Source organism: Anolis sagrei, chromosome X (genome assembly GCF_037176765.1).
Source record: "Anolis sagrei isolate rAnoSag1 chromosome X, rAnoSag1.mat, whole genome shotgun sequence".
In the NCBI taxonomy this organism is placed as follows: Eukaryota; Metazoa; Chordata; class Lepidosauria; order Squamata; family Dactyloidae; genus Anolis; species Anolis sagrei.
Window position 1 is genome coordinate 52,671,898 of NC_090034.1, and position 12,084 is coordinate 52,683,981.

The 12,084-nt window shown below is 44.8% G+C and overlaps 1 protein-coding gene across 1 annotated transcript; it reads right to left on the minus strand.

Moving 5' to 3' along the window:
* Window positions 1-1,635: 1,635 nt before the first annotated feature.
* Window positions 1,636-8,507, minus strand: IZUMO4 (IZUMO family member 4). Its single transcript, XM_067460735.1, is given in 5 exon segments — window positions 1,636-1,736; window positions 3,983-4,009; window positions 6,726-6,797; window positions 6,892-6,972; window positions 8,279-8,507. Coding segments are annotated over 5 exon segments (510 nt in total).
* Window positions 8,508-12,084: the final 3,577 nt, after the last annotated feature.

Genomic DNA, 12,084 nt, shown 5'->3' on the forward strand with positions numbered 1-12,084 from the left:
GCGTTTGATTTCATTTTTAATGAATGCTCCCATTAGAAAATACGTAATGATGTGTGTGAACTACAATTCCCAAAACCATGGGGCAATCCTTTCCAAACACTGCCATTATTCAAAGTTGGCCATGTTGGGTCTGTGTTTGGTCCTGATCTGACCTTAGCTCAAGTTTGGTCCTGATCTGACCATTGCTGGGTGCAGTGTTCCCTGGATGGAAGTGAACTCCAACTCCCAAAATCAAGGCCAATTCCCACAAACCTCAGCAGTATGATCAGTTGGTCATAGGGCTTCTCTGTGCTATGTTTGGTCCAGATCTGTCATTGGTTGGGTTCAGAGTGCTCTGGGTGCAGGGTGAACTACAACCCCCACGTGGATGGGTCAGTTCTCCCACAAATACCTCCAGTATGTTGTGTTGGTCACCAGGGTTCTGTGTGCCCTGTTTGGTCCAGATCTGATATTGGTGGGGTTCACAATGCTCTCTGCATGCAGGGTGAACTACAACTCCCACTTGGGGTGGGTTAGTCATCTCCCAAACTCTTACAGTATGTTCAGTTGGTCACTAGGGTTCTGTGTGCCATGTTTGGTCAAGATCCATCATTGGCGGGGTTCAGAGTGCTCTTGGTGCAGGGTGAACTACAACTCCCAAGCAGGTGGGTCAGTTCCCCAAACCTCTCCATTATGTTCTGTTGCTCATGGCGGTTTTGTGTCCCAAGTTTTGTCCAGGCCCATCATTCGTGAGGGTAGCAGTGGTCTGTGGAAGTGGGTGAAGGTACTGCAAATCCCATTGTCCCTGGTCCATCCTCTCCCGAAACCCACCAGGATGTAAAGTACATCATGGAGAGTCTGTGTGGCAAGTTTGGTTCAGGCTCTTCATTCGTGGGGGTCGCAGTAGTCTCTGCATGTGGATGAAGGTACTGCAAATCCCATAAATTATGATCCATCCTTCCGCAAACCACACCAGGATGTAAAGTCTGTGTGGCAAGTTTGGTCCAGGTCCATCATTTGTGGGGGGCACAGTGGTTTCAGGAAGTGAGTGAAGGTACTGGAAATCCCATCTGTGGCAAGTATGGTCCAAATCCATTGTTGGTTAGGTTCAGAGTGCTCTCTGGCTGTAGGTGAATTACAACTCCTATAAATTAAGGTCAATCCCCCCAAACCTCTTGTTCAGTTGCTGATCAATTCCTGTTTACTGTGTGCCATAGGAAAGGGTACAAAAGGGTCAAGGGAGAAGCAGTGGGCAGGGTCATGCAAATTCCAGACCAACAGAGAGAGAAAGGAATCCTGGAATGTCCAATCTGGAGGAAAAACAAAACATCTAGAATGAAATGGTCCCAGAATGAAAGCATTCCTTGGGTGGTGAGTAGTATTCCATTCAATGCTAGTGGGCATCTTTGGGCAAAAACTAAACCCATGGGCTATTAAAAAGGACCTAGATGGCAAACACATGCCAAAACAGTTCCCCAGTGAGCATTGGGAAGCCAGAAACCCATTCATAAATTGTGTTGTAGACTAAAAAACAAGGCGACACTGCAGCGGCAGGCAATACTGTGTTTCGGCTAACATTCAGAGTTGGTATCGGGCGAAGCTTTCCATAGGGAGTCCCAGTTCTCAACTTTACGGCCTTCCTTTGGCGGAAAAGTTTCAGCAGCTGGGCGCCAGCATCTGGAGGGAAGACCCCTGCCCTTCCAAATCCTTCAGGGCCATCATGTTGAGCCAGTTTTGCGAGAGCGTCTTGCCTATACCTTGAGACGGGAGAGCAGAAATGTACACAACACAAACCCAGTTAGCAAACGAAATCAGGCTCAAAAGCTCAGTCTCTCCCAAGGATATAAATGGTCGGTCCCAGGTAATAAATATATAGAATCTATCCTGATGCATTCCATGGTTAGAAAACAGCACCCTCTAGTGGTCAATCCCAGGTATTAAATATAAATGCTATGTACCTGATACTTTCCATTGTTAGTAAACATCTTCCTCTAGTGGTCAGTCCAGGAACTAAATCTAAATACTATATTCCCCTCTCAGAAGACACCCTCCCAGAATCCCAGAACGGCTTCCGCCCCTCCAGAGGAACCGTGGACATGATCTTTCACTGCATGACAGCTCCAAGAAAAATGCAGGGAACAAAATCAACCTCTGTACATGGCATTCATCAACCTTGCAAAGGCATTCGACACAGTGAATCGCAGCGCTCTCTGGACCATCCTCCAAAAAATCGGGTGCCCAAACACATTGGTGAACATCCTGCAGCTCCTCCATGATGACAACAGTCTTGGACAGCCATGGCTCCCAAAGTGACCCATTTAAGGTGGAATCCGGTGTCAAACAGGGATGTGTTATTGCCCCAACTCTATTTTCCATCTTCATTGCTATGAAAAATTGGGTTCTTTGGGGAGATGAATCAAGGCTGCAACTATTATTCAAGGAAAGCAAAAAATATCCATTTGGGAGGTCAAAAACAGGGTGTGTGACTATTAAGCAGTGGTGATGATTATGCAATGAAATGCGGTATCTATCTAATCTATCTCATTTATCTACCTGCCCTGTCTACCTAATCTACCTACCTACCCAGATAATCAATCTACCTAATCAATTGACCTACCTAATCAAGCTGTCTAATCTGGCTACCTACCTACCTAATCAATCTATTTAATCAATTAATATATTCAATCTACCTACCAACTTTATCTATGTGTCTATCTACCTTATCTATCTACTTAATCTACCTATGGCCTGTCTCAGGGGAGCATGCTTGCTCCATCAATGTTTAACATTTACACAAATTATCAGCTACTGCCAGAAGGGACAAAGACTTTCATCTGTGCTGACGATTGTGCCATCACAGCTCAAGCAGGGAGCTCTGAAATGGTTGAACAGAAGCTCTCCGAAGCTTTGGGTGCTCTTACTTCCTATAACAGAGAAAACCAACTGATTCCTAATCCATCTAAAATGCAGACATGTGCTTTTCATCTTATGATCAGACGAGCATCTCAAGGTCTTGAGGATTACCTGGGCAGGAATCCCACTGGAGCATTGCAGCATACCCAAATACCTGTACTGTGCTCTGACTTACAAGAAGCACTGCTTGAATGTCAAGCAAAAAGTGGATGCTAGAAATAACATCATACAAAAGCTGACTAGCACAACCTGGGAATCACAACCAGACACAGTGAAGACATCTGCCCTTGCGTTTGGTTATTCTGATGCTGAGTACACATGCAGTGTGGAATACATCTCACCACGTTAAAACAGTGGATGTGGCTCTTAATGAGACATGCCACATTATCACAGGATGTCTACGCCCTACACCACTGGAGAAATTATACTGTTTAGATGGTATCGCACCACCTGACATCCATCGGGAAGTAGCAGCCTGTAATGAAATGCCCAAGGCATTGACATCTCCGGCCCATCCTCTGTTCAGATATCAGCCAGCACGCCAACACCTTAAATAAAGAAATAGCTTCCTAAGATCTACAGAGATACTCACAGGAACTTCTCAGCAAGCAAGAGTCCAAAAATGGCAGGTGAAAGCCCGGAATCTCAATCCATTGCTGAGAGTGGATGAGAAACTCCCTCCTGGGCACACAGAAGACTGAGACACTTGCAAGGCACCATGAGATGCAGAGCCAAAGTGGAGTCTACAACATGCGAGTGTGGAGAAGAGCAAACCAAAGACCACTTACTACAATGCAGCCTGAGCCCTGCCACATGCACAATGGACCTTTTCACAGGGACATCAGAGGGACTCCAAGTTGCCAGCTTCTGGTCAAAGGACATTTAGTATATTGCTAAGTTTTTAACTGTATTTGTGGTGTTTCAAGGCAGCTCACAAATATTAGTTTAAAGAAAGTAGTTGCAACTTTGGAAAAGTTTTTTTTAAAGAACCAATCTTGTCAAAAACATGCATTAAACACACATTATACAGTATTTTAAATATATAATTCCCCAAAAATTCGCACCCCAAGCTCTTCTCAGTCCCACTTACCACAATGACGTTCACACTTCACTCTGCCTAAAGGGAAAGAGAGAGGCAAGTACTATGTTTTGCAGGAAGGAACTGGCAAAAAATCACCTCCGAGTCAACACCAACCTAGACGGGCATCTGCTGGTTCTTATTCGCAGTCTTTATGGGAAAACATACATTGCAAGCGAGATGTAAGTGATCAATACCCACATATGTGAGAGGAAAACAAGGTTGTATTTCTTACCGCTACTTTGTCCAGTATTTATATAAACTCCCTAGATTTTATGTAAAATATATAACATTTATATAAACGAACCTAATATTTATATAAACGAACCTTCACCTTCCTAAATTGGTTGAGAGAGCGATCTCTGTTTTACTATATGTAGACGATGCAGTGCTTTTATCATTGTTATGTGCATGTCTAAGACTTTTATCTATCTATCAGTCTATCTATCGGTCTATCTACCTATCTATTTATTATTTATTTATTTATTTATTTCCGTCACTTTTACCCCGCCCTTCTCACCCCCGGGGGGGGACTCAGGGCGGCTTACAAAGGAAGGCACAATTCGATGCCTTGTCACATATACATACATATATAAGCAAGTTAAACAATTACCTATTAAAAATTTAAAAACATCACTACATAAAATACAGTAACACAATAGTAGGCTAATCCTGAGCTCAGCATTCGAAGTTTCGTAAATCCATTCCGTCTCATCAGATTCCAGCTCGTCATCAGGTCTTTCTTTAGCTGCCTTGATGTCCAAATGCCTGGTCCCATATCCAGGTTTTCAACTTTTTCCTAAATGAAAGGAGGGACGTTGCCGATCTAATCTCCCCGGGGAGTGAGTTCCACAGGTGGGGGGCCACCACCGAGAAGGCCCTGCTCCTCGTCCCCGCCAATCTCACTTGTGATAAAGGCGGGGTCGAGAGCAGGGCCTCCCCGGAAGATCTTAGGTTTCGAGGTGGGACGTAGAGGGAGATCCGTTCGGACAGATACACTGGGCCGGAACCGTATAGGGTTTTGTAGGTCAAAACCAGCACTTTGAATTGTGCTCGGAATTGGATCGGCAGCCAGTGGAGCTGACACAACAGGGGGGTGGTGTGCTCCCTGTATGTCGCTCCGGTGAGCAATCTGGCTGCCTCCCGCTGGACCAGTTGGAGTTTCCGAGCAGTCTTCAAAGGCAACCCCACGTAGAGTGCGTTGCAGTAATCCAATCGGGATGTAACAAGAGCGTGGACCACCGTGGCCAAGTCCGACTTCCCAAGGTACGGGCGCAGCTATTGATTGGTCTGTCTATCTATCTATCTATCTATCTATCTATCTATCTATCTATCTATCGGTCTATCTATCGGTCTACCTACCTACCTATTGATTGGTCTATCTATCTATCTATCTATCTATTGATCGGTCTATCGGTCTATCGGTCTATCTATCTATCTATCTATCTATCTACTATACTTGTATACCGCCCCTCTCAGCCCGACTCGAGGTGGTTTACATTTGGCAATCAATGCCCCACAAGATAAAATACAGTCAAAAACAATTACATATAGTATAAACCGTATAAAAACAATAAACAATTAACAATTAAAACTATAAAATACAGTTCTCAGCGTCTCATCATTAAAATAATTTTCCATCACATTGTCCTGTTGTTCCATCAGTTTCAATTAATCAGCTATACTGCGTCTGCAAATGCCTGCTCAAACAGCCAGGTCTTAACTCTCTTCCGAAATGTCAGGAGGGAGGGGGCCGATCTAATGTCCCTAGGGAGGGCGTTCCATAACCAGGGGGCCACTGATGAGAAGGCCCTGTCTCTCGTTCCTACCAATCGGATCTGCGAACAAGGCGGGACCAAGAGCAAGGCCTCTCCAGAGGTCTATCTATCCATCTGTTAGTCTGTCTATCAGTCTATCTATCTATTGGTCTATCCTATCTATCTATCTATCTATCTATCTATCTATCTATCAGCCTATATACCTATCTATTGGTCTATCTATCTATCTATCTATCTATCTATCTATCTATCAGCCTATATATTGGTCTATTGGTCTATCTATCTATCTATCTATCTATCTATCTATCAGTCTATCTATCAGTCTATCTATCTTTCTATCTATCTATCTATCTATCTATCTATCTATCTATCTATCTATTTATCTACTGGTGTATCTACCTATCTACATTATCTAGCTAGCTAGCTAGCTACCTTATTGATCTTTGTACTTAATCTATCTAATTGATCCAATCTATCCACTCTATCTACTTATCTGTCTACATAATCTACCTAAATCCCCAATCAATCTATCAATCTGCCTAATCCATCAATCCTGTCTATCTATCTATATATCTAATCTAAGAAGGCTGGATGTTTATTGTAACATTGAACTGCTGGCAATTAATCATGATATCCGACATCCATATGCATGTCTAATCTGACCATTCATGAAATGCTGAAACAAATAATGACTCTTTCTAATAAATAGCATCACAAAATACCTAACCCAAGGCATTGCAGGATTCCTATGCCAATGTGTGTGTCTATATATATATATATAGAGAGAGAGAGAGAGAGAGAGAGAGCAGTGTAGTATCATCATTAGATTATTATTAATAGCATTAAAGTATAATTAGATCATTATTATTAATTGTATTATTGTTATTATTCTAATTGTATTCTATTATTATCAGTAGTTGAGGAGAATGATGATGATGATGATGATGATGATGAACAAAGGAGGAAGGCAAGCTCACTTTCAAGGATAGCGTTCCGTAACATTCTGACTTGTTCCTCGAAAATGGAATGCAGGACTTCTGGAAGAGCCCCTGGAAGAATGGGAGAAGACACGTTATACCATCAAGGAAAGGATAGAAAGAGAAAAAGAACGAAATACACACACACACACACACACACATTTACCTGGCTTATATAGCTTGACTTGAAACAGGGTGTCAAGCTTTGCATACACCTTGGTTGCGATCATCTGGAGCTACATCATTGCTGGAAAAGGAAAGACAGACAGGGTTTCGGCTGTAATTTCTTACCAGGTTTCCAGCCCTTACGGCTGCTAAGATGATGATGGTGATGACTCAGGCCACAAAAGTAAGCCATTTTTTTTATTTTGTTTCCTATCCATGGAATGTATCAGGAAGATGTAGATTTGTTTGTGTGCATTTACATTGTATGTGAGATCATCCACTAAGGGGTGCTGTTCCTAACCATGGAATGTATCAGCAATATAGAATCCTAGAATCATTGAGTTGGAAGAGACCTCGTGGGCTATCCAGTCCAACCCCCTGCTAAGAAGCAGGAAAATCGTATTCAAAGCACACAGGACATAGATTTGTGTGTATTTACATTGTATCTTTATCTACCACCAGAGGGTCCTAACCATGGAATGCATCAATGATATAGGAAAGAGATTTCTTTGTGTGTATTTACATCAGGGGTCCCAAACTAAGGCCCGCGGGCCGGATACAGCCCTCCAAGGTCATTTACCCGGCCCTTGCTCAGAATCAACGTACGTCTGAAATGACTTGAAAGCACATAACAACAACAACAATCCTATCTCATCATCCAAAAGCAGGCCCACATTTCCCACTGACATGCTAATACGTTTATATTTGTTAAAACTGTTCTTTTAAAATATTGTATTGTTTAAGTGTTTGTTTTGTTTTGTTTTGGGTGTTTTTGTTCTACAAATATGTGCAGTGTCCATAGGAATTAATTCATGTTTTTTTCAAATTATAATCTGGCCCTCCAACAGTTTGAGGGACTGTGACCTGGCCCTCCATTTAAAAAGTTTGAGGACCCCTGATTTACATAGTACCTGTGTCTACCACTACAGGGAGATGTTTCCTAACCATGGAATGCATCAGGAATATACCATATTTCATTGATTGTAAGACGCCATTAATGGTGAGATCAATGACATTGGTAACACCACTACCATGAACCTGCTAAAGTCTATGGGACTGGATGGCCATCTGTCGGGAGGGATCGGATGGTGTCCTCTTTTAGGGCTGTATAGGGATGACTCTTAGGGGGTCCCTTCCAATTGTAGGATCCTATAGCTATAAGTCTATGTCAATGGGGCTGGTTGGCCCTCTGCCGGGGGGGATCGGATGGTGTCCTCCTTCAGGGCAGAATGGAGAGAGCCTTTTGGGGGGGGAGTCCCTTCCAAATCTAGGATTCTATAGCCCTGTGTCTTCATATCTATGCGGCTGAATGACTCTCTGCCAGGAGGGATCGGATAGTGTCCTCCTTCAGGGCAGAATGGGGAGGGCCTCGCGTATGCTGGACTTACGGATCTCTGCAGGGACCCCGAGCTGCAGGCCTCGGAGTGTGTTCTGGGCCCACCTGCAGAGCATCCTCCTGGTGGCCGGCACAACTCCGAGACCCCAGGCCTTGCGACTCAAGTGCGGGGCGTAGGAGGCGAAGCGGAGGTTGAAGTAGGGATCGCACTGCAAGCAGCCGCCACAGGGGCCCACAGGGCCCAGGGCTAGGAGCAGCACCAGCGCCAGGAACAGGGACATCCTGGGGCATCCTGAGACAATGCGGGATCGGTTCTGTCTCAGGGACGGAACACAGCCCTCCAGGTTCTAGAACCCCGGGTCAGTGTCTGTCTGAGCCTGAGCTTTCTGAGCCTGAGTTTTCTCAGAACAAGGAGGATGATGGGTTACAGATTTCTGAACATGTCCCTGTTGTTGATGCAGACTGTGTTGATACTGAAGACGAGGCGGTGTTTCAGTTTCCCAGGGAAAGAAATGTTGTTTTAGAAGATGGTCATGATTTGAGTGAAACTTCACAGCTGCAGGTGGAGGAGTCGACTGCTCCATCTGTGAGCTCAGTACCTGTCGATTCCCAGGCTGGCCAATCCTAGGATAATGAGTTAGTTGGCCTTGAAGGTGATGTGGATTTAGTTAGGGAGGACCGTTTGCAATTAAGGGTATGCCGAAGTGCTCGGCTTGCTAACAAACGAGAGGTTCGAGGTCAATGTAATGCTTTCATGCTAGGAAAGTGAAACCGAGAGGAACTTGAGGAGGGTCTACCCCAGGAGGAGAGACCCTGAGACCCCACCAAAGAGGGATCGCTACTTTGGCGAGCAAAGAGAAGACTGATTTTCAGCTACTTTAATTTCCCTAAAATCCCAGAAAAAGTCTCACCAAAGTTGAAGAAGCGCCACCGAGATGTTTTTATTAGTGATTCAGCTGAAAAGGATGCAATGCCGCAATCATTCGCCAAGCAGAGCATGTGGTTACAGAAATAAATGGCATTTTTATAGGAAATACAGGGTTGTGAGTTTCAAAATTCCCACTCCCCGCCCTCCTCCCGGCTCAACGGGGATTGGCTGGCGTGATAACAGCTGGGAGGAGGCTCGGCCGCCCTCCCTGCACCAGAGCCAATCACAAAGCTCCTGCAGCGCGCTTGAGCCTATCAGGGAGCTCTTGCCGCCTCGGTGCTCTGGTGAATCATAATGAAGGGAGGCGGGATGAAGGGAAACAATGCTTTCTTGAGTGGGTTATGGAATTCCAATGTCCTGGGGCTTCTCGAGTCCGGGGTCAGCCTTCTAGAGAAATAAACTTTATTGTTCTTAGATAGGTCTGCGATAAGTAATGATTACTTAATCTGGGTTTTCCTGTTGCAATCAGATATGACACAAAGAGGAAGGCTGGGGTGGATGTCCGTTGTTGAGAGGTTTGAAAGAAAAAAACAGGGTTGGAAGAAGGAGACTTTTCGAGGGTCGTCTCCCCCCCCCCCCCATTGTTATGTGATTAGAACTTTGCCAAACGAAAATCCCTTCTGATGGCCCAACTCTGATGTCAAAAAGGATTTTCAGTTCTATTTTCCATGCAAATATGTCACAGGATAAGAGTTCTTTCATGATGGCTGATTGCCTTTTCAGAACCAGGGCAGCTTCCTTGTAGATTTCCCCCAAGGAAAGGGGAAAGGGGCAAAAAGGATCAGGGCAAGGTCAGAAATATGAGGGGAAATACATTTGGAAATATAAGAATCACAAGAAAATCATATCAGACACCCCCCTCTCCACCCACCAGAGCAATTGATTAAAGTTATAACTTCAGCATAACATGAGTCCATAGTTCATTCAGGGGGAATTCATAGGTGAAAACAAGTTCTTTGCAGAAGAATGAGGTCCAAGCCACGTGGCAGAAAGTCCAAAGCCACAAAAAAAGAATTTGGTGATTTCCACTGAGCCAAAGGATGGAGTCCTGCAGCGCTGAGATCAAAGCTAGTCCTTGGTCCTTGGGAAACTATAGCTCCCTCCAAGGACTGAAGCACAGTGGCCAGACTGTTCCCTGAGAGCCTCGTGGGGTAGCTGCACCAAGTCTCCAGGGCAGGGGGCTTCACAAGGATGAAGAAGCGGCAGCGCGGCAGCAGCGAGGCTTGGATCTTGACAGTCAGCGGTTTCCTTAAAATTTAATTCTTAAAATTCAAAAGATTATTCCCCGAGCGCAGAAGCCTGAAATACAAAAAGCGAGATAGCAGATAGTGTTAGAATTTAGCCAGGAAAAATATGCCACCAAAATGGAGCCAATCCACCATCTCGCAGATAGGGGGGCCCGAGGGGTTTCTATATCCACGGTTTGGAGGAGCACAGATTCGGCCTCCCCGGGATGCCAGGGAGGCATCCCAGGCAGGCCTGCAGTCTCCCGTGGCCCAGAAAAGGTTAGTTTCATGTACTTTGATAGTTTCAGGCAAGAACGGGACACAAAGTATCAAGCTGAAGAGTTTAAGGTTACAATTTGATTAGCTTTTATTGAGGGATTGGTTACATAGTTTGGGCTGGCAAAAGGAGTGAAAGGAGAGAGCACACGGCTGTAAAGAGTCCCTGGCTGAGGCTGCTGCTGGGGCACATTTCATCAGTTGGCCCAACTTGGCATTCAGGAACTGCGGAACTCCCTGCGGCTGGTCAGTTCAGCTTGAAGGCAGGGGTCTGGGATGCCCTCGAAGACAAAAGCATATTTAATGATGTGATTGAAGTCAACCCTTTGTCAGTGCAACTTTGCTTACACCCTGTTAACTTCTCTGGAATAGCCTCGGCTTTTGGGGAAAGCTTTTGGCTCTTTGGGACTTTGGTTTTGATCTTGGTTTCTGGGGACTTTGTCATGCTGCCATGGCTTCTTGTTTGACCAGTGCTTGTGGATTATACTTCATGTTATTTGCCTTTGGACCTTGGTAACTCTGCCTTTGCATTAAAGACTCTGTTTTGGCTATTGAACTTTTGCAACCTTATTTCTATGTTTATGATTTTGCTTTTTCTTCAGTAAACTACAAAACCTACAGGTTTTGTGTGTGGTGGTGTTTTGAGCAAGGTGAATCTATCCTGAGTTGCAACAGTTACAACAACATCTATTATAGTACTGCAGTATGCTGATGACAACGTCATCTGTGCACATTCAGAAGAAGACCTAAAAGCCACTCTTAACACCTTCACAGAAGCATACGACAAGTTTGGTCTGTCATTAAACATCGAGAAAACCAAAGTGCTCTTCCAGCAGGCACCAGCCAATCCCTCTCCAATGCTGGAAATACAGCTTAATGGTGTAACATTAGAAAATGTTGACCATTTCCGCTACCTTGGCAGCCACCTCTCCACAAAAGTCAACATTGACACCGAAATACAACACCGCCTGAGTTCTGCGAGTGCAGCATTTTTCCGAATGAAGCAGAGAGTGTTTGAGGAGCGGGACATCCGTAGGGATACCAAGGTGCTTGTTTATAAAGCTATTGTCCTCCCAACCCTGCTATATGCCTGCGAAATGTGGACTGTCTACAGATATCACATGCAACTCCTGGAACAGTTCCATCAGCGCTGCCTCCAAAAAATCCTGCAAATCTCTTGGGAAGACAAGCACACAAATGTCATTGTGCTGGAAGAAGCAAAGACCACCAGCATTGAAGCGATGGTCCTCCGCCATCAACTCCGCTGGATTGGCCATGTTGTCCGGATGCCCAACCACCAGAGGTGGCCCTAGGTAATTTTCAACGGTAAGCAAACAGTATCCCCCCCACCCAACCAATCACTGAAATATATTTTCTGTTCGTTGTGGGAGTTCTGTGTGCCATATTTGGTTCAATTCCATCATTGGT